At 41.2% G+C, this 22,730-nt stretch overlaps 1 protein-coding gene across 3 annotated transcripts in view; it reads right to left on the minus strand.

Moving 5' to 3' along the window:
- Nucleotides 1-22,730, minus strand: part of PSIP1 (PC4 and SRSF1 interacting protein 1) — a 58,352-nt gene that overhangs the window by 26,465 nt on the left and 9,157 nt on the right. For all 3 annotated transcript variants that reach the window (XM_049769367.1, XM_049769368.1, XM_049769369.1), the window contains exons 3-4: nucleotides 5,310-5,448; nucleotides 3,593-3,697 (exon numbers count right to left, since the gene is read on the minus strand). In XM_049769367.1, coding sequence (XP_049625324.1) covers nucleotides 3,593-3,697; nucleotides 5,310-5,448 — 244 coding nt within the window. The remainder of the gene's footprint in view (nucleotides 1-3,592; nucleotides 3,698-5,309; nucleotides 5,449-22,730) is intronic.

Below are 22,730 nucleotides of genomic sequence, written 5' to 3' on the forward strand. Positions count from 1 at the left end.
ATTTTCTTAAAAATCGCAAACAGAAAAAACCTAACTTGCTTGCTAAACTTTGAAATCATAAGCATTAAAAGTCTTATCATCGGGGCCGGAGAGATAGCATGGAGGTAAGGCATTTGCCTTTCATGCAGGAGGTCATCGGTTCGAATCCCCGCGTCCCATATGGTCCCCCATGCCTGCCAGGAGCAATTTCTAAGCCTGGAGCCAGGAATAACCCCTGAGCACTGCCGGGTGTGACCCAAAAACCACAAAAAAAAAAAAAAAAAAAGTCTTATCATCATTAGAAAATTAAATAGTGGGGCCGGAGCGGTGGCGCTAGAGGTAAGGTGCCTGTCTTGCCTGCGCTAGCCTAGGATGGACCGCAGTTCGATCCCCCCAGCATCCAATATGGTCCCCCAAGCCAGGAGCGACTTCTGAGCGCATAGCCAGGAGGATCCACTGAGCATCACCGGGTGTGGCCCAAAAACAAAAGAAAGAAAATTAAATAGCATGTCCACCTAAAAATTCTTTTGAAACACAAAATTTAAAAAAAATCACACAAAGGCAACACAGCCAAAAAAAATTGTCTTTTTTTTTTTTGGTTTTTGGGCCACACCTGGTGGTGCTCAAGGGCTGTCTGCTCAGAAATAGCTCCTGGCAGGCACGGGGGACCATATGGGACACCGGGATTCAAACCAACCACCTTTGGTCCTGGATCGGCTGTTTGCAAGGCAAACACCGCTGTGCTATCTCTCCAAGCCCCAAATTTGTCTACTTAAACTTCCAAAAGAATTGTACGTACAGGGGCTGGGAAGGTGGCGCTAGAGGTAAGGTGTCTGCCTTGCAAGCGCTAGCATAGGATGGACCCGGTTCAATCCACCGGCGTCCCATATGGTCCCCCCAAGCCAGGGCCAGGAGTAACCCCTGAGCGTCAAATGGGTGTGGCCCAAAAACCAAAAAAAAAAAAAAAAAAAAAGAATTATACATACAGTGAAATCCAAAATTTAGAGTTGTGAATTCTAAGACTGGAGATAATTTTAACATTCACTTCAATGGTATGAGCACTAAAAGGGTTAAAAAGTGTATCTCTGAGGCTGGAGAGATAGCACAGTGATAGCGCTTTGCCTTGCAAGCGGCTGAACCAGGACCAACAAGTGGTTCAAATCCCGGCATCCCATATGGTCTCTGTGCCTGCCAGGAGCAATTTCTGAGCAGAGAGCCAGGAGTAATTCCTGAAGCACTGCCAGGTGTGGCCCAAAAACCAAACAAACAAACAAACGAACAAATAAATAAAAGAGTGTCTCCACCAAGAAAAACAGTTAAAAATTCAATTCAGTGCTCTTTTCAATACAACCACATTCCACAATACTCTTTTTTAATTTTACTAACAAGTAACTAAAGAGGGAGTTCAAATAATGGAGCACATGCCCAGCAAGTATGAGGCCTTTAATTCAATGCAAAACACACATGGCAGCCAGATTAATGCTGGGCATAGATACTATTTAAAAATATGGTGAATTTCAAAACAAAGCAAGGATGTAGACAATATCTAATAAAGACAAATCCTTAGACTGGGATAGCAAAACTGAGTAGGTGGGAGAATAGACACAATCCTATGGAAAGTGGTAGAATGATAGGTATAGTATAATAATAATAAACTGTGTGACTCAGTAATACATACATACATTTTTTTGGTTTGTTCTTGATTTTCCCCCTCCTTTAGTTTGTGGGCCACACCCAGCAGTTCTCATACGATAGTCTTCTCTCTACACTCAGATTCCATCCTGGCATGTTTGAGGGACCGTATGGGATGCTGAGAATGAAACTTGGGTCACCCACAAGCAAGGCAAGCGCTGTAGCCACTGTAGTATCTATCTAGCCCACAACTTAGAATTTTCTAATTTTAGAAAAGTTCATATAAAAATTCTAAAAACCATATATGAAAGAAAAGTCAGGGCCAGAGTGATGGCACAGCGGGGTAGGGCACTTACTTGCCTTGCATGTGGCCAACGCAGGTTCGATCCCTGGCATCCCATATGGTCCCCCGAGCCTGCCAGGAGTGATTCCTAAGCATAGAGCCCGGAGTAACCTAAGTAAACCCGAGTACAGTGGTGTGGCCCAAAAGCAAAAACAAAAACAGAGTAGGGGGGCCGGAGAGATAGCACAGCGGTGTTTGCCTCGCAAGTAGCCGATCCAGGACCTAAGGTGATTGGTTCGAATCCCGGTGTCTCATATGGTCCCCCGTGCCTGCCAGGAGCTATTTCTGAGCAGATAGCCAGGAGTAACCCCTGAGCACTGCCGGGTGTGGCCCAAAAACCAAAAAAAAAAAAAAAACAAAAAAAAAAAAACAAAAAAAAAACCAGAAGTAGGATCTTTATAGGGGTGGAAGTGATAGCACAGTGGAGAGGGTGTTTGACTTACATGTAGCTGACCTGGGTTCGATGCCCAGTATCCCATAAGGTCTCTCATAAGGTCCTGAGCCTGCCAGGAGCAATTCCTGATGGCAGAGCCAGAAGTAACCCGAGTGCCACTGGGTGTGGCCCAAAAACCAAATAAACAAACAAATACCATATATGTATAAACACATACACACACTGGACCACGACCAGAGTTATTAGCTCAAAGGACTAAGAAAGCATGCTTGATACATTAAGTCTTGGTTGAGATTGCAAGTACACTGCTGGGAGTGGGCCTGACGGTCTCCCAACACCACCAACAAGGCCCCGATTATCAGTGGGCTAGAGTAGTACTGCATCACCCTAAGGCAGGGGCAGCGAACACGAGGCTCCTGAGTCACATGCGGCTCCCTTCCAAAATGAATGCGGCTCTTTGCCTCTTACCATTCTTTTGTACACTGTGGCTCTTTGCCAAGTTTGGATTTTGTTCTGCTGCTTCTGAGGAGGGAGGGACCTCTGAGGAGAGATCTCCGAGCACGCAGTCCCGCCCCAGGCTGCATCATCCCGTCTCCCACCTCTCAGAAACAACTGCACGGGCCAGCGAGGGGGACACACACACACACACCCGTGTGTCACATGTTGTGTCACATCTGGCCATTAGTTCTTAGTGTGGAAGACACAGCACACCCTCACCACTGCAAGATTTTTACCCTCACTCAAAATGGCAAAATGCATATGTATTTAATATATTATTGTTAAAATTAGATGCTTTTGTGTGAGTGTTTGTTTTGGCAGGTCACTGCATGGTGTGGCTCTCTGACTCTCAGTTTAAAATGTTGGCTCTTTGTGTCGAACTTGTTTGCCACCCCTGCCCTAAGGTCTGAGTATGATATGCACTGCTTGGGAGCTGTTACCTCACCCATAAATATTTTAAAAAGGATTAGTAACAGTATAATGGATTCTCATACTGCTGGACCTCTTTATTTTGCACAGTAATATAATTTCAAATAAAAACATCTATGAATATCTAAGGTTTAAGAACTGTTTTCCAATACAACAATACTTAACTTGTACATGAAAATAAGCCTTATTCTCTCATTTATTTATCCAACTACTTTAAAGAGTACTTTTTATTTATTTTATGATTTCTCTCGTGTAGCAAATTAGGTATAGAACTTAAGAGTGATTTCTCTTGCATTCTAAAATCCATTTAAACATACCTCATTACTGGCTTTTTCTTCAATGTCAGTATCTTCCTTTGAAACACTTGTTTCTTTTTCTTCAATTTCAACATCAGAAGATGCATTTGACTGTTTAGCTGATGGCTATAAGTAAAAATAGTTTTGAAAAGATTATCTTACCCCAATTTAAGGGTTTATAATCCTGCAGTTAAATAAATATAAGCATAGGGGATAAAAACAGTGATGAAGGGCCGGAGAGATTGCACAGCGGCAGGGCATTTGCCTTGCACACAACCTATCCAGGACGGTTGGTGGTTCCAATACTGGCATCCCAAATGGTTCCCCGTGCCTGCCAGGAGCAATTTCTGAGCGCAGAGCCATTAGTAACCCCTGAGCATCACTGGTTGTGATGCTAAAACCAAAAAACAAACAATAAAACAGTAATAAAGTAAAATGAGGTTATAAACATTATCATTATAACAATCAAATGCACACAAAGTTGAAAAATAGCACTGATAGACACTAATCAGTTACTAAAGTGATCTTGAGAGTAACTCACCTGTATGTACTCTAATATAGACTTCTAGCAATGAATATCTATTTATACATATGTATATTTTTAAACAGGGCTCTGAATAGAGGACATACTACTTCTTTACACTCAGAGCACTGTAGTTAGTAGTGTTAAATTCTGAGCGATAAGGAAATACTTGGGATCATCTAATTTAGTAATGAAACATCACTGTTACACACAGAAAAAAAAAACTAAAACGTATTTAAAGATTCAAAAAGAGGTAGAAAAATACAAAAAATAAAAAAAGAAATCAAGTTCCTAGAGTGGCAGTAACTGAATTTTCTTTTTTTTTTTTTTTTTTTTTTTGGTTTTTGAGCCATACCCAGCAGTGCTCAGGGGTCACTCCTAGCTGTCCAGAAATAGCTCCTGGCAGGCACGGGGGACCATATGGGACACCGGGATTCGAACCAACCACCTTTGGTCCTGGATCGGCTGCTTGCAAGGTAAACGCTGCTGTGCTATCTCTCCGGGCCCAGTAACTGAATTTTCAATCTGTTGCTGTATCTTTGTTTAGATCTGGTCATATTCTTACTGTCACTAGCTCAAATCTAGTAAAAATGAACATAAACTCTGGACACAGAAGAAACCATCAAGAATTGAAGCTGTTCTCCTAGACACTTTGCATAGGACTATAAATTACATATCACTTAATCTAACACATCCATCAGTCTAACACACTTACTTAGAACACCCTTTAAGTAAAAGAAAACCTGTACTTAAAAGTACTTGTGGGTTTAAAAAAAAAAAAAAAACTGTCAAAAAAAAGGGCCCGGAGAGATAGCACAGCGGTGTTTGCCTTGCAAGCAGCTGATCCAGGACCAACGGTGGTTGGTTCGAATCCCGGTGTCCCATATGGTCCCCCGTGCCTGCCGGGAGCTATTTCTGAGCAGACAGCCAGGAGTAACCCCTGAGCACCGCCGGGTGTGACCCAAAAACCAAAAAAAAAAAAAGTCAAAAAAGTACTTGTGGGTTTAATTTTAATGATTAAATAGACTTTCAATCAGAAGTTGACTATTTTTCAGTTTTCTAAAAACTCTAACAAAGGCTAAGTTTTAACAGCACAAAAAAAATTCAATCTAAAAATCACAAGGTTTTAAATTTTCCTACTACAGTTAAAAAGTCATTATTACCTCCAAGAATGAGTAACTACTACTTAACTAAATTTTATGTAATATGACTCACCTGTTGACTTGAAAATTTCACTTTTGGATTGTTATCTATCTCCCATAAACCTTCATTAAAGCCTTTTCGTTTATTTGGTTTGCCATACTTTTCTTTATTTTCAGAATAAGGAAATATATCCTTTGGGCCTAAAAAAGCACTAAAAATGAGAGGGAGAAAAGTGTGAATTCAGAGTAACCAAATACAGTTACTAATAATATACCCCATAATAAAATGACAAGTTAGTTACTAAATAACAATGCCCTGTGATAAAAATCATCACATTTATTTTTAATCAAAAATAAATTATTTAAAAAATCTTAGCTACAGTCTTGCCTCCAGTTAGAGGGGGAAATAAGGGAGGCATCAAGACCAAACAGGTGCAAGACTACTAAGTAGTAGGTTAGATACACAGGGGACCACATATTCTAGCCGCCCTGGGGGTGAGGGAAGAAGAAATGGGAGAGAAGACAAAAACGGACGGGTAGGGAGGGCAATTCAGTGATGGGAATCCCCCCTGATTTTATGTAAATATGTACCTAAAATATTATTGTCAACAATATGTAAGCCACTATGATCAAAATAAATATTTAAAAAAAAAATCTTAGCTACAAATATATTTCTATTTTATTTCAACTACTTTTGTTAAAAGTACAAATTCTTAGATCTATAATCCTATTGAAAATAAAAAATGAAAGTTGCATTATATTTTAATGCCACTGAACTGTACATTTAAAAATTATTTTAGGGTCCGGAGAGATAGCACAGCAGCGTTTGCCTTGCAAGCAGGCGATCCAGGACCAAAGGTGGTTTGTCCGAATCCCGGTGTCCCACATGGTCCCCCGTGCTGCCAGGAGTTATTTCTGAGCGACAGCCAGGAGTAACCCCTGAGCACCGCCGGGTGTGGCTCAAAAACCAAAACAAATTTTAAATAGGGGCCGGAGAGATAGCATTGAGGACACGCAGGACAGTGGTCAAATCCTGACATCCCATATGGTCCCGAGCCTGCCAGGAGCGATTTCTGAGCGTACAGCCAGGAGTAACTCCTGAGCACTGCTGGGTGTGATCCAAAAGCCAAAAAAAAATTTTTTTTGGTTAATATATATTCATAGCCAGGAGTAACCCGAGTGTCACCCCTGAGCACTGGGGGATCGAACCACGGTCCATCATAGGCTAGCACCAGCTAGGCAGATACCTTACCACTCTGCATCATCACTCTGGACCCCAATCCCATACTTTTAATATAGAAATGGAAACAAGAAAAAAAATCTTTGACAGGCACCTATCTTAATAACCTTTCCAAATTCTGCTGATGAGATGCTGATGGACAGCTATTATGTTTAGCTTATGTTTAGCAACACATCTGTCAGTAAATAAGCTATACCACCACTACCCCACCACCCCCACAAACAGAATGAACTCCCAAAACAAAGTTAATTAGCAAAGAAAACCCACTAGCTAGCTGGACTTGTTCCCCAAGTGGTGTGGTGAGACCATCACCCCAATATCCTCTTAAATCAACCCCAGAATGAGCCCCTATTCTAGGTCTTGATTCCTGGCCACTTAAGATCTGAATCCCCATGTTACTCCCAGGGTCAGCTATTTGGTACCCAAGTGGTGTGGTGAGACCATCACCCCAACGTCCTCTTAAATCAACCCCAGAATGAGCCCCTATTCTAGGTCTTGATCCCTGGCCACTTATGATCTGAATCCCCATGTTACTCCCAGGGTCAGCTATTTGGTACCATAAAATCCTGTCTGCACTGGAAGTCCAGCTGATCAGAGATTCTGGAATCCTTTTAAGAAAATTTCGATTCTTTTCTCCAATTTTTACTTGATACTGTTGCTACTTTTTCAGTAATACAATGCAGCAGCACTACTCCCAAAACCAAAATCTCAGCTTTAGATCTTAGTCCTATAGGCAGATTCTTTCCTGGCCTTGAACACAGACTTGAGAATTCCTAGTTTAGCAGAGCTATATAAACTGAAGAAAACATGGGAGTCCTGCTGTCATTGAAAATGGGAATAGAAAAATACCAGGGGGGAAAAAAAAAGTTCAAGAAAATGCAACCCATTAGTGCTAAATATAAGCACTAACTGAAAAGTACAACAGAGAGTATTTAGCATTAGAAAAGCTCAACTGAAAACTCCAAAAACTGAAGTCATGACATAGAAGATAAAGTAGTAGAAACCATGGGGCCAGAGCGGTGGCACAGTAGTAGGGCGTTTGCCTTGCAAGTGGCTGACCTAGGACACACCAGTTTGATCCCAGAGTCCCATATGGTCCCCCAAGTAAGAAGCAATTTCTGTGTGCACAGCCAGGAATAAACCCCTGAGCATCACTGGGTGTGACCCCCCCCTCAAAAAAAAAAAAAGGAAAAAAAAAGAAAAAAAAGTAGAAACCACAAAAAGACCACCCAAAAATGAGATTTTAAAAGAAAAAAAATTAGGGGCTGGTGAGGTGGTGCTAGAGGTAAGGTGTCTGTCTGCCTTGCAAGTGCTAGCCACGGATCAGGATGGCGGTTCCATCCCCCGGTGTCCCATATGGTTCCCCCAAGCCAGGGGCAATTTCTGAGCGCTTAGCCAGGAGTAACCCCTGAGCATCAAATGGGTGTGGCCGAAAAACAAAAAATAAATAAATAATTAAAGTAACAAAAGTTATGAGAACACTTGTTTCTTAAAGTTCTAGGAGTCAAATTCCTTTTTCTTTTTTTCCAGAAGAAAAGGATCAGAGAATTCAAAATCTAACGAAGGGCATCATACCTACAAGTACATTGCCAAGCTATATTTCTAGTACACCTAATACTTATTGAAATAAATAGCTGAATTTTCTCTGTCAAGTTAAACACCCAGAATCAGGAAGTTCATGGAATTGCAAACAAATCCAGAGATGCACTGTAATTAGAATCAAAAAAAAAAATTCTAAAACCAGAAAAATAGCAAATAGTTGCATATGAACCCCTAAAAAGACTAGCACAAGATTTCTCAAACTCTACAGGCCAGAAGGGACTGGTCTGAAACACAGAAAGAAAAACGATTCCAGCCAAGAATACTGCTATCCAACTATGCTTTCAGTCAGATTAGAAAAAGAATAGAAGGGGCCAGAGAGATAACATGGAGGTAAGGCGTTTGCCTTTCATGCAGAAGGTCATTGGTTCGTATCCCAGCATCCCATATGGTCCCCCTGTGCCTGCCAGGGGCGATTTCTGAGCCTACAGCCAGGAGTAACCCCTGAGCATAAATGGGTGTGCCTCTCCCCCCAAAAAAGAATATTTTAAAAGACTTTATATTTCTTCATGGAAAAGTTTTCTCCTAGGGCCAGAAGCTTGCCACAAAGAACAAGGGAGTGCGTTCTGGGTAGAGAAGGGACTTCTATGACAAGAGTTGGAAATGATCACTCAAGGCAAGAACTGGGTGCTGAAAGGAGATGAAGTGATATATATGCTTGATATTCCTTCAATAACAATATTGTAAACCACAGCGCCCAGAAGAAAAAAGGGAAGGGGAAGGGAGGGCAGAGGGGGTAAAAAGAAGGAAAAGGGAGAGAAGGAGAGTGGAGAGGAATAGAGAAGTGGTGGGGAGAGGGAAGAGGAAGAAAAAAGAAGGAAACTACTTGCCTTGCATGAAGACCAGGGTTCAATAATTAACCCCTGGCATAGGCAGGAAATTCCTGAGTGAAATCGGAAGTAAACCTTAAGCCCCACTGGGTGTGGCTCAAAACTTTACACAAAAACACACAAAGTAGATGCACATGCCAGATGAGGCCAATACATCTTCAATGCCAGCACCACAAAAATAAATGCAGGGACAGCTCTATTTAATATAACCAATATTCAAAATGTATTTCAATACTCAGGAATACTCATTATATTCATGTATTTGAATTGCATGCCAATTAAGGCACAATTAAATCATCATTATCTTACTTGAGCTAAAGAAATTCAAACAAAGAGTATCTTCAGAGTGCTCTGGTTGAGACCTACGGCCTTACACATGCAAAATAAGCGTGCTACTACTGAGTTACATCCTCTACACATAACCAGCTTTTAAACTCAAATGACTTTGCTCTCCAGAGTATAAAGTAGCTTAATGTGAATGCAATACAAATTATTTCTCAAAAAAAGTAACTCATAACACCAAGAAAGTTAAAGACAAAAAAAGAAACTTGGAAGTTGCAGGGCCAGAGCTAGAGTACAGTGGATAGGGAGCTTGTTTTACACACAGCTGACCTGAGTTTGATTCCCTAGCATCCCAAATGGTCCACTGTGCCCTGCCAATTTGATTCTTTTTTTTTTTTGGTTTTTGGTTTTTGGTTTTAGGTTCACACCGGCAGCCCAGCAGCTCTCAGGGGTTACTCCTGGCTCTGCGCTCAGAAATCACTCCTGACAGGCTTGGGGGACCGTATGGATTTGGGATGCCAGGATTCAAACCACCGTCATCCTGGTCGGCCATGTGCAAGGTAAATGACCTACTGCTGGGCTATCTCTCTGGCCCCAATTCTTGATTCTTAATTCAGAGTTAGGAGTAACCCCTAAGCATCATCCAAAAACAACAACAAAAACTTGGAAAGATCGTATGACCACTAGAACTTCAAAGGATCTTACTTAATAAAACCACAAAATATATTCTGAAACCTTAAATAAGAGGGATTTTTAAGTGTTACTGTAAATCTAAAAGCTATTCAAAAAGGAAAACTGATTCTAACCAGACATGATTTAGTATACAAAGGTTTGACAGATATGCATGATTATTTTTCTTCATAAAATAATGGACTTTAGGGCCCGGAGAGATAGCACAGCGGTGTTTGCCTTGCAAGCAGCCGATCTAGGACCTAAGGTGGTTGGTTCAAATCCCGGTGTCCCATATGGTCCCCCGTGCCTGCCAGGAGCTATTTCTGAGCAGACAGCCAGGAGTAACCCCTGAGCACCGCCGGGTGTGGCCCAAAAACCAAAAAAAAAAGATAATGGACTTATTTTACCCTCAAAGCGGATAAAATGCTTGCCTTGAACAGGCTGACTCTGGATCCCAATATGGTCCCCCAAGGACTACTAGGATTCCTGTGTGCAGACCAAAAGAGTAACCCCTGAGCATCACCAGTTGTGACACAAAAATAAATTAAAACAAAAAAGATAATGCAAGGCAAAATTAAATATAGGACAAACTGGGGCTGGAGACAGTAGAGAGCTTGACTTTCACACAGCAGAATCCCAAACACTGTCAAGAGTCATTCCTGAGTGCAGAGTCAGAAATAATCCCTGAGCAATAATGGCTGTGGTCTAAAAATGAAGGAAAAAAGAAAAAGAACTAATCTTAACTACAAACACCTCCCTGTCGATTTCTTTTTTATTTGTTTTATTTGTGGACTCGGCAGCACTGAGGAGTTTATTCCTGATTCTGTGCTCAGAAGACCATATGAGATGCCAGATATTGACCCTAGGTCAGCCGCTTGCAAGGCAAATGCCCTATCCATTGTGCTATTGCTCTGGGCCCATCAATTCCTACTACTGTATAAGGCAATGGAAAAACAGCAATACTTATTAGTGTTAGATATTTGTTAGTGCAACTTAATTTAAAACATTAGAAGACTGAGATCAAAGTGTTCACTTCTTTACAAAATATTTAAAAGTAGTTTGTACACAGAGCATGAGCAAGAGTAAAGCAGTTTGGGCATGTGCCTTGCACATGATCCAGCATCTCATATAGTTCCCTCAAACCTGGCAGGAGTAATCCCTGAGCACAAAGCCAGGTGTAAACCTGAGCACCAATGATTGTGACCAATAAAATAAAATTTAAAAAGCCTAAGAGTGGTTTGGACAATGCTTGCCTTTTTTTCATTATATGGATTGAGAATATTTTCTAAGTCTTGTTAACTAATCAATATTTCATTGTCTGATTAACTTCCAACATTTTATTGACTGCACATCCTATGTTATAAGTCTCTTGAATGTTTTGAGTTGGCATTTTCTAAGACAACTTCATCCTTTTCCTTTTTTTCTTTTAATTTTGTTTTTTTGCGTCATACCTGGCAGCTCTCAGGAGTTACTCCTGACTCTGCGCTCAGGTATCACCCCTGGCAGGCACGGGGGACCATATGGGATGCTGGGATTCAAACCACCATCCTTCTGCATGCAAGGCAAACCTTACCTCCATGCTATCTCTCCAGCCCCTCCCTTTTTCTTTAAATTAACTTTCCTCATTGATGTTAATAAGCTTTTCCCTTCATCAGCATCCTCTTCCTGCAGAATTTGGCTCTCCTAACAAGTATTCTTCACAGAGTTAGCTGTTCAGTAATCCCATTTACATTCAACTCAAATTTTACTTCTAATATAGTTTATTTGCTATACTTGTATTTGAGTTTCTTTGCTAACTTTTGTTAATCGACTCCCCATTTTTAAATAACCAGAATGGGCATAATTTAGAGTCACCACAAATACACTTTACTGTTTATTCATGCACTGAATAACAGATGTACAAAGCCCAATCAGAAAAGACATCATCAAATCATAATGTTTCACATCATGATCTTATTAAAAAGCTAGTAACAAATGATGTGGTTAAAACAATTAGTTAATATTCCAAGGGTAAGTAAAATCTGAACCAAGCTGGTAAACAATGGGGTCATTTAAGCCAGGATAACCAAAATTCATACATAAGTTATGCAAAAGCTAAGAATTGCCTACAATTTTATTTTTCACCTTTTCCAACCATTTTATTGGGGGTTGGGAGTGTCTGGGGAATACACCCTGAGTGCTTAAGGCTTATTCCTGGCTCTACTCAGGGTTCATTCCTGGCAGGGCTCAAAGAACCATATGAGGTGCAAGGAATGAAACCTGGGTATGTCACACACAGGCAAAACACTCTACCTGCTATACTCCCAGTTTCTAAGTTTTTGTTTACATGTTTTTTTTTTAATTTGGCTTTAAGGTCACATCCAAGCAATGTTTAAGGGGTATTCCCAGCTCTGTGCTAAGAACACCATGTTGTCATCATTTTTTAGGGGGAGGAATTTTGGGCCACACCCATCAATGCCTTTTGGCAAGGTATGTGGCTTTGACCACTGAACTCGCTCTGCAGTCGAATTACGTGAGTTTAAAAAAACAAGAATCCAGAGGTGAGTGGGAGAAAGGAAAAACTGGGAAGGGGAAAAAAATTCTGCTCTATTAGTAATAAAGTCCCAGAATATTTCCATGTGGAATAATGTCATTAAGAACTTCTTTTCAGGGCCCAGAGAGATAGCACAGTGGTGTTTGACTTGCAACAGCCGATCCAGGACCAAAGGTGGTTGGTTCCAATCCCGGTGTCCCATATGGTCCCCCGTGCCTGCCAGGAGCTATTTCTGAGCAGACAGCCAGGAGTAATCCCTGCGCATTGCCTGGTGTGGCCCAAAAACCAAAAAAAAAAAAAAAAAGAACTTCTTTTCAGAGTTAATATGGTCTTTTTTGCACCTCAACTAAAGGAATGCAAACCCCAAAATGCACCACACAGCGTGATGTACAGCTCCTAGAAAGTTCCACAGCAGGCATGTGTACAATCTCTAGTCATCACAACATCAATGAAAAAACAAAGGGACTGTGGGAAAGGGAAAATTATTTTTAATCCTTAAAAAAAAAATACTTGGTGCACTGATGCAGTCATTGAAATACAATGGATAGAGCACATGTCATGCATACAGCCAAACTGGGTTTCATCCCAGACACCAAATATGGTCCCTAAATGCTGACCAGAGTGATTGAAGTACAGAGACAAGAATGCCTGAGCAAAGGCCAAAGAGATAGTACAGCAAATAGGATGTTGGCCTTGCATGAGGCAAACTAGGGTTATATCTAACCTATCACCCTATATGGTCCCCTGAGCCTACCAAGAATAAGCCCTGAGCAATGCCAGGTGTGGGCCCAAAACTAAAAAGCAAAAAACTCTGAGTATAACCAAATGAGGCAAAAAAAAAAAACAAAAAAAAAAATGTACAAATAAATGCGCATGTACACGTACAATCGCTCAATATTATTACCAATCTATAAAATGCGAACTAAAACCACAATATGATAACCATTTTTTATGCCAAATAGGACAGCTCAGTCTAAAATAAAAGGCCAGTATGTCTTGACCAAGATGTGGGAAACTGAAATCCACACAGGTTGCTGATAATATAAATCAGCAAACAGCTGATTCAGAAGTTCCTCAAAAGTTTTAACAGTTACTATTTGATCCAGGAATTATATACTCCTACAGAAATAAAACCAGCCCACAAAAAACTTGTACAGGCATACCTCATAGTTCCAGTACACAATAAATTACTAGGAGTTAAGCAAAAAAGAAAATTTTTTGGTTTCACAGTACATATAAAAGCTATGCTTATGGGCCCGGAGAGATAGCACAGAGGTGTTTGCCTTGCAAGCAGCCGATCCAGGACCAAAGGTGGTTGGTTCGAATCCCGGTGTCCCATATGGTCCCCCGTGCCTGCCAGGAGCTATTTCTGAGCAGACAGCCAGGAGTAACCCCTGAGCGCAGCCGGGTGTGACCCAAAAAACCAAAAAAAAAAAAAAAAAAAAAAAAAAAGCTATGCTTACATATACTGCATGCTATTAAGTGTGCAATAGCAGTATAACTAAAATTTGTAGAGATTTTACTATGATGAATGAACAAGGGAGCACATGCTGTTAGAAATATGGCACCAAAAAAAAAAAAAAGAAAAGAAAAGAAAAGAAAAGAAAAGAAAAGAAATACGGCACTAGGGCCCGGAGAGATAGCACAGCGGCTTTTGCCTTGCAAGCAGCCGATCCAGGACCAAAGATGGTTAGTTCGAATCCCGGTGTCCCATATGGTCCCCGTGCCTGCCAGGGGCTATTTCTGAGCAGACAGCCAGGAGTAACCCCTGAGCACCACCGGGTGTGGCCCAAAAACAAAAAAGAAAAAGAAATACGGCACTAGCAGATTTACTCTGACACAGGGCTTCCTCAAACCTCCCATTTGTTTTTTGTTTTTTTTTTGGTTCTTGGTTTTTGGGTCACACCTGGCAATGCTCAGGGATTACTCCTGGCTCTGTGCTCAGAAATCACTCCTGGCAGGCTTGGAGGACCATATGGGATGCCAGGATTCGAACCACCGTCCATCCTGGATTGGCTGCGTGCAAGGCAAATGCCCTACCACTGTGCTATCTCTCTGGCCCAAACCTCCCATTTCTAAAAAGAAATTCTGAGAAGCACAAGAAAGCAAGGTGCAGTAAAACAGGAAATGCCTATACGCAGGTGGTACATGACAATATTCATAATATGCCAAAGTACAAACTATCCAACTACTAACTAATGAACATATGAACCAAATACAGCATACAGATATTTGGCAACCAAAAGAAACGTTTATAACATTATGACAGAACCTTAGAAATAAAACACAAGGTAAAAACGTCACTAAAGAGTTACATTTTATAGCTTATAGAGTTCATTAACAGGAAATGCCCAGCGCAGCAAACAGATTAGTGATTGCCTAAAGCATAAAAAGAGAGAAAACTAAAGTGAAACAGGAAGTAAGGCAAATGAATACAGGGTTTGGTTTTGGGCTGATTAAAAAACCCTCTAAAATTATGCTAACAGCTGCATTGCTCTCTTGATATACTAACATTTACTGAACTGTACACTTTAAACAAATGAACTATAAAAAGAAAGAATAGGGAAATAATTCAACGGGTTAGAACACATACTTTGCATGTAATGCCTACCCTCAGGTTCAATCCCTGGCACTACATGATCCCGCGGAGTATCATCAGATATGGCCGCAAAACAATGGGATCTTGGGTATAAAAGTTCAAAATGCTGCTAAGTACATTTCAGAGCCAGGGATATACTCATGAAGGGTACATGGGTCCAACTGTAAATACCAAAAAAATTTTTTCTGCACATATTATAAAATACAAATTGACCCCAAATCATACCAACTACAGAACTGTTTTACCACTTTAACTGTATATCTAATACATTAACATATAATTTTGTTTTAATTACCAGCAAAGCCTTCTTCTAATTAAAATATATTAGCCAGAGCAATAGTCCAGTGCATAAGGCCTTTCACAGAGCAGATCGGATTTTAATCTTTAGCACTCAGTAGTCGCCCCTAAACCATCCAGGAGTGATTACTGACTGCAGAACCAGGAGTAATACCTGAGTACGTTTTGTTTTGTTTTTTTTTTTTGTTTTTTTTGGCCACACCCAGTGATGCTTAGGAGTTACTCCTGGCTATGTGCTCAGAAATTGCTCCTGGGGGACCATATGAGATGCCAGGGATCAAACTGATGTCCATCCTGGATCAGCCCGCGTGCAAGGCAAACACCCTACCACTGTGCTACCATTCCAGCCCCTACCTGAGTATATTTAATGGTTTCAGCAGTGCCAGGGATCAAACCCAGAGTCTCATATAGGCAAAACGAGCAGTTTACAGCTAAGATATAGCCTTGGTCCCAAAAACTAACTCTACAAACTATTTCAGTAAATGGTTATTTCAAAATTAATCTGTTTATAACTGAACCATTTTCTACATCAAATATTTTAATAAACAATAATGCAGCTATAATAAATATAATGCTCAATTTGGGGGGGCTGGGAAGGGTGTTGGGCCACACCTGGCTGTGCTAAGGTATTACTCCAAGTGGGCTCAGGGAACCATGTGGGATACACCAGGGATCAAAACCAGGTCAGTCACATGCAAGACAATCACCCTATCCCAGGCCCCCATTATTGCTCAATATGCATACATCTTCATAATAGTTATTATGATCAACTACTGAAAGTTAAAGGTATAAAATTTAGAATTCCCACAAAATCATGAGGGATGGAAATGAATCCTCCCACATTTTCAGCACAAAAGGGTGAGAAAATCAAATACCAATTATGAGACAGGATGAAGGTGTTTGTTAAACCTCTGATGGTTATGTTACTGCAAAGAGTAAATCTACCAAATTGAGGGGCTGGAGCGATAGTACAGCGATAGGACGTTTGCCTTGCAAGCAGCTGACCCAGGATTGGCCTAAGGTTTGATCCCCAGCGTCCCCATGGTCCCTGGAGCCAGGAGCGATTTCTGAGCCTCACAGGGTGTGGCACAAAAATAAAAACAAAATCTACCAAATTGACATTGTATACTTCAAACCAGTGTAAATTACAGGGCCATGTATATAGATTACCAACATGAGTTCAAACTCCAGCAAAGGGTGCCTCCTCTCCCAAATACCAAATAGGCCTGCAAGATCCTGGGGCACCTAGGACTGGTAGTCAAGTAGCACTGCATCCCTTGGCTTAAGCACTGAACTAGCTGGCTGAGTTGGCAAGTATCACCAGGAGTGGCTCCAGGAAATTTATGAGCAGGATAGTGGGATGCCAAAAAATAAAAATAAATAAACAAATAAACAAACATGATTCCAACTCCAGATTACTATCACACAGTTTGGTGAATAGGGCTCCAGACTAGTTTTTAGTTAGCTACTATTATTCTTTCACAAATGCACTCAGGTTAATTTATGACATAGAAATTTCAAATAAAATATAACAAAATAGCAGATTCAGAGGTGCTTGCAAGGCAAAAGCCGCTGTGCTATCTCTCCGGGCCCTCTTTTTGCAGTTTTATACCTGATACCACAACTCACATAGTAGAGAGACTTTGTCTTTTTGGGGGGAAGGCACATCTAGCAGTGCTCAGGGGCTACTTCCTGGTTGTTCTCAGGATTGTTCTCAGGATTCTCATCAATCCTGAGATGGTGCTCGGGTGACCAAAAAGGGTGTTAAGGACTAAATCCAGGCAGATAAAAGAACCTTTAACGGGCCCGGAGAGATAGCACAGCAGCGTTTGCCTTGCAAGCAGCCGATCCAGGATCAAAAGTGGTTGGTTCGAATCCCGGTGTCCCATATGGTCCCCCATGCCTGCCAGGAGCTATTTCTGAGCAGACAGCCAGGAGTAACTCCTGAGCAATGCCAGGTGTGGCCCAAAAACCAAAAAAAAAAAAAAAAGAACTTTTAACCTTAACAAATCTGTTAGATACGGTAACGAACTATCTCTTTGGCCCAGTAACAGAAGTTGCATAAAAATTAAATACTAAAAATGAACTTATAATTTGTAGATGGATCTGGAGAGTATCATGACAAGAGTAAAGTCAGGGAAATAGACACAAATTCTCATGTGAGATATAAAGAAATACAGTAGGGGAATAATAAATGCCCAAAAGCAATAGAAATGAGGATCTTGAGAACTGGTTTTCAGTAGAAACCAAGCTATTGGCAAGGGGCATAAAGGTGATAGGTAAGAAAGGACACACTAAGAGGAAGATGGGGGGCCAGAGAGATAGCATGGAGGTAAGGCATTTGCCTTTCATGCAGGTCATTGGTCCAAATCCTGGCATCGGCATCCCATATGGTTCCCCGGGTCTGCCAGGAGTGATTTCTGAGCATGGAGCCACGAGTAACCCTAACCCCTGAGCGCTGCCAGGTATGACCCAAAAACCAAAAAAAATAAAATAAAGGGGAAAAATAAATTCTAGGGCCAGAGTTATAGAGCAGTGGTGCTAGCCTTGCATGCCAGTCTCAGGTAAAATCCCCAAGCTCTGGGCCGGAGAGGTGGCGCTAGAGGTAAGGTGTCTGCCTTGCAAGCGCTAGCCAAGGAAGGACTGCAGTTTGATCCCCTGGTGTCCCATGTGGTCCCCCCATGCCAGGGGCAATTTCTGAGCCCTTAGCCAGGAGTAACCCCTGAGCATTAAACGGGTGTGTCTTGTATGCAACTGACCCAGGCTAGATCCCTGGTACCCCATATCATGACTTGAGCACCACCAAGAGTTATCCCTGAGCACAGTCAGAAGTAAGCCCTGCATATCACTAGATGTGTCCCTAAAAACAAAAGTAAAAATATTTACAGACTAGAAAATAAATCTAATTGCTTCAATTAATTTTTATCAATTAACCAAATTCAAAATGTATTTCAAACCATGTATTACCCGTATTAGAAGTATAATTCATTACATTTGCAATGTCTTTACAGTAGCTAACATGTGTTTAGTATTTAATATACATACATGGCAAGTAAATAAATGTTAGTCAGTCAGGTTTCAAAGACTGTCTACATTTCAATCAATTGTCTTATATGCTACATTCTATTCTATATAAGTGTTGTTAATAGAAAGCAAATTCACAGTCAATAAATGATTTTATCTAACACAGTGTTTTCTAAATTTTCGTTTGTTTGTTTTGGTTTTGGGGGCCTCACCCGGCAGTGTTCAGGCCTTACTCCTGTCTATCTGCTCAGAAATAGCTCCTGGCAGGCACAGGGGACCATATGGGACGCCGGGAATCAAACCACCACCTTAGGTCCTGAGTCGGCTGCTTACAAGACAAACGCCGCTGTGCTATCTCTCCAACTCCCTAAGTCTTTTTCTAATCACGGACCCTTCTAATCTTGTCCTAGCAGTCCTAGTCATGAGGTGCAATTTTCCCCTGTAGTCCTTTTAGACAATCCTGGGGTGTCCATAGAGAGCCATATGGCTCAGGGCTGAGAAACACTAATCAAGAGCATAGAATTTTAACCTATTTTTAACTCCTATGCATAAAGCATTAAAGTAAATGATGAATACTTTGAAAAATCTTAAAGACTACATAAAAGCTTTTAGAGAAAATAGATTTGTATAGTAAAGTAGCAAGCTACAAAATTAATATGCAAATATCCATGGCTTTTCTATGTTCAAATAATGAAAGAAAAGAGACATTAAAGAAAACAATCCCATTCACAATTGTGACTCAGAAAATCAAGTACCTCAAAGTCAACTGAAGAGTTAAAAGACCTATATAAAGAAAACTACAAAATGCTGCTTCAAGAAATAAGAAGACACAAGGAAACTGAAACATATAACCTGCTCATGGATTGAGAGGATTATCATCATTAAAATGGCAAGACTTAATGCATAGATTTAATGCAATCCCTATAAGAATACCCATGACATTGTTCAAAAAACTAGATCAAACACTTTTGAAATTAATTCAGAATAATAAACATTCATGAATAGCTAAAGCCATCATTGGGAAAATGGGAGGTATCATTATCCACAACTTTGCACAAATTGCATTATACACAAATTTATCCACAAATTGCATTATAAAGTACACATTGGGGGGGGGGGCTGGAGAGATAGCATAAGATATGATAAGATAGATAAGGTATTTGCCTTGCTTGCAGAAGGTTGGTGGTTCGAATCCTGGCATCCCATATGGTCCCCCAGAGCCTGCCAGGAGTGATTTCTGAGCATAGAGCCAGGAGTAACCCCTGAGTGATGCCAGGTGTGACCCAAAAACAAAACAAAACAAAACAAAAAAGTACACATTAGGGGCCAGAGAGATAGCACAGTGGTAGGGCTTTTGCCTTGCATGCAGCCAATACAGGACAGACGGGTTACTCCTGGCTCTAGGTCAGAAATCATTCCTGGGGGCCGGAGAGATAGCATGGAGGTAAGGCAAAGTTTGCCTTGCATGCAGAAGGACAGTGGTTCGAATCCTGGCATCCCACATGGTCCCCTGAGTCTGCCAGGAGTGATTTCTGAGTGCAGAACCAGGATTTAACTTCTGAGCACTACCGAATGTGACCCAAAACAAACCAAAAAAAAAAGTACATTAAAACAGCGTGGTTAAAAACAAAAAAACAAAAAACTGTGGTATTGTAATAAAGACAAACCCTCAGATCAATGGAATAGACCTGAGAATTCTGAGATTGACCTTCAAGTATACTACCAATTAATCTTTAATAAAGGGGCAACAAATACAAGACGGTACAACGAAAGCCTTTTCTAAAAGTTGTTTTGGGAAAACTGGTCAATTACATGCGAAACAGCAAACTCAGACCTCTCTTTAAAACCAGGCACAAAAAAAAAAAAAAATCAAAATGGATTAAAAACCTATATATCTAGACCTGAAACCAAAGATACAAAGAGAAAACACAGGCAAAACACTTCATGACCTTGAAACTAAAGGCATCTTCAAGGAGGAAACACCACTGTCCAAACAAGTGGAAGCAGAAATAAACTAATGGGACTACATTAAACTGAGAAGTTTCTTCAAAGAAAACAGTAACTAGGATAAAAAGGCAACCCCTGGAATGGGAGAAACTATTCAACCCATACTCATCTGATGAAGGGCTAAGATCTAAGATATATAAGGTACTGGCAGAACTGAACAAGAAAAAATAATCTTGCCCCATCAAAAAATGGGGAGAAAGCAGGAACAGTGGCACAGGCAGTAGGGCATTTGCCTTGCACGTGCTAACCTAGGACCTCCCTCTCCGAGTTTCGTATGGTTCCCCAAGCCAGAGGCGATTTCTGAGCACATAGCCAAGAGTAACCCAAGTGTCACTGGGTGTGGCAACCCCCCCAAAAAAGGAGAGAATAAATGACCAGACATTTCCTCAAAGAAGAAAAACAGATGGCCAACAGGCACATGAAAAAATGCTTCACGGGGCCGGAGAGAAAGCATGGAGGTAAGGCGTTTGCCTTGCATGCAGAAAGTCAGTGGTTCAAATCCCGGCATCCTATATGGTCCTCTGAACCTGCCAGGAACAATTTCTGAGCATAGTCAGGAGTAACCCCTGAATGCTGCTGGTTTTTGTGTGACCCAAAATCCAATAAAAAAGAGGGGGGGCTGGAGAGATAGCATGGAGGCAGTTCGAATCCTGGTGTCCCATATGGTTCCCCGAGCCTGCCAGGAGCAATTTCTGAGCATGGAGCCAGGAATAACTCCTGAACACTGCTGGGTGTGACCCAAAAACCAAAAAAAAAAAAAGCTTCGCATCACTAATCATCAGAAAGATGCAAGTTAAAACAACAATGAGGTATCTCACACCACAGAGACTGGCACACATCACAAAGAACAAGAACAATCATTGCTAGTGGGAATGCTGTCTAGTTCAGCCTTTCTGGAAAATATAGGTATTTCTTTAAAAACTGGAAACTGGGGCTGGAGTGGTGGCACAAGCGGTAGGGCATTTGCCTTGCAAACGCTAACCTAGGACTGACCACGGTTCGAACCTCCAGCATCCCATATGGTCCCCCAAGCCAGGAGTAATTTCTGAGTGCATAGCCTGAGCGTCACCAGGTGTGGTCCAAAAACAAAACAAAAAATCCTGGAAATTGAGGGGCTGGAACAATAGCACAGTGGTAGGGTGTTTGCCTTGAACGCAGTTGACCCAGGACAGATCTCGGTTCGATCCCTGTCCCATATGGTCCCCCAAGCCAGGAGCAACTTCTGAGTGCATAGCCAGGAGTAACCCTTGACCATCAGAGGGTGTGACCCCAAAACAAAAACAAACAAAAAAAACCCTGGAAATTGAGCTTCCTTATAATCCAGCAATACCACTCCTAAGACCCTAGGAACCCAAATCACCATGCAGAAAAGCCATCTACATTCCTATGTTCATCACAGCACTATTTACAATAAACAGAATCTGGAACTAACCCAAGTGCCTGAGAACAGATGAGTGGCTAAAAGAAACAGGTACAGCTATATAATGGAATACTACACAGCTGTTAGAAAAAAATAAGTCATGAAATTTGCTTATACATGGATGGATATGGAGAGTATTATGCTGAGTGAAATGAGTCAGAAGGAGAGTGATAGACAGAATAATCTCACACATTTGTAGGATATAAGAAAAAAAGACAGTATGGTATAACATCCAGAGACAATAGAAATTGGGATCACAAGGACCAGTCCTTTGTTGGAAGACTCCATAAAGAGTGGTGAATGCAGTTAGAGTAGTGAATGGTCCACTGTGATAGTTGGAACTGATCACTGTGGACAAGAACTGGGTGCTGAAAGGGGATAAAGTGATATGCATGGTATATCTTCTTTAGCAATAGAAAAAACCAGTGTCAAAAAAAGAAGACAAGGGGCCAGAGAGATAGCACAGCAGTGTTTGTTTGCCTTGCAAGCAGTCGACACAGAATCTAAAGTGGTTGGCTCTGAATCTCGGCATCCCATATGGACCCCTGTGGCTGCCAGGAGCTATTTCTGAGCAGATAGCCAGGAGTAACCCCTGAGCGCTGCTATGCGTGGCCCAAACCACTCCTCTCCCCCCCCCCCAAAAAAAAAGAGAAGGGATGGAGGAAGGAAGGGAGGGAAGGGAAAAAGGGAGGGAAGGGAGAGAGAAGGAAGAAGGAGAGGAGAGAGAAAAAGGGAGGGAGAGGACGAGCAGGGAGGATGAGGGAGAGTAGGTAGGGAAACTGGGGACATTGTTGGCAAGAAATGTTGCACTGGTGAAGGGTAGTATACAATGTACGACTGAAACTCAACCATGAACAATTTTGTAATCATGGTGCTTAAATAAAGTAACTATTTTAAAAAATAAAAATGACCTTGAACCTCACAAAAAATGAAAATAAGGTAGATAATATCCCAAATTACCCAATTCTTGTACTGTAGTGAAGGAAATGGG

The sequence above is a fragment of the Suncus etruscus genome, chromosome 1, assembly GCF_024139225.1.
Source record: "Suncus etruscus isolate mSunEtr1 chromosome 1, mSunEtr1.pri.cur, whole genome shotgun sequence".
In the NCBI taxonomy this organism is placed as follows: Eukaryota; Metazoa; Chordata; class Mammalia; order Eulipotyphla; family Soricidae; genus Suncus; species Suncus etruscus.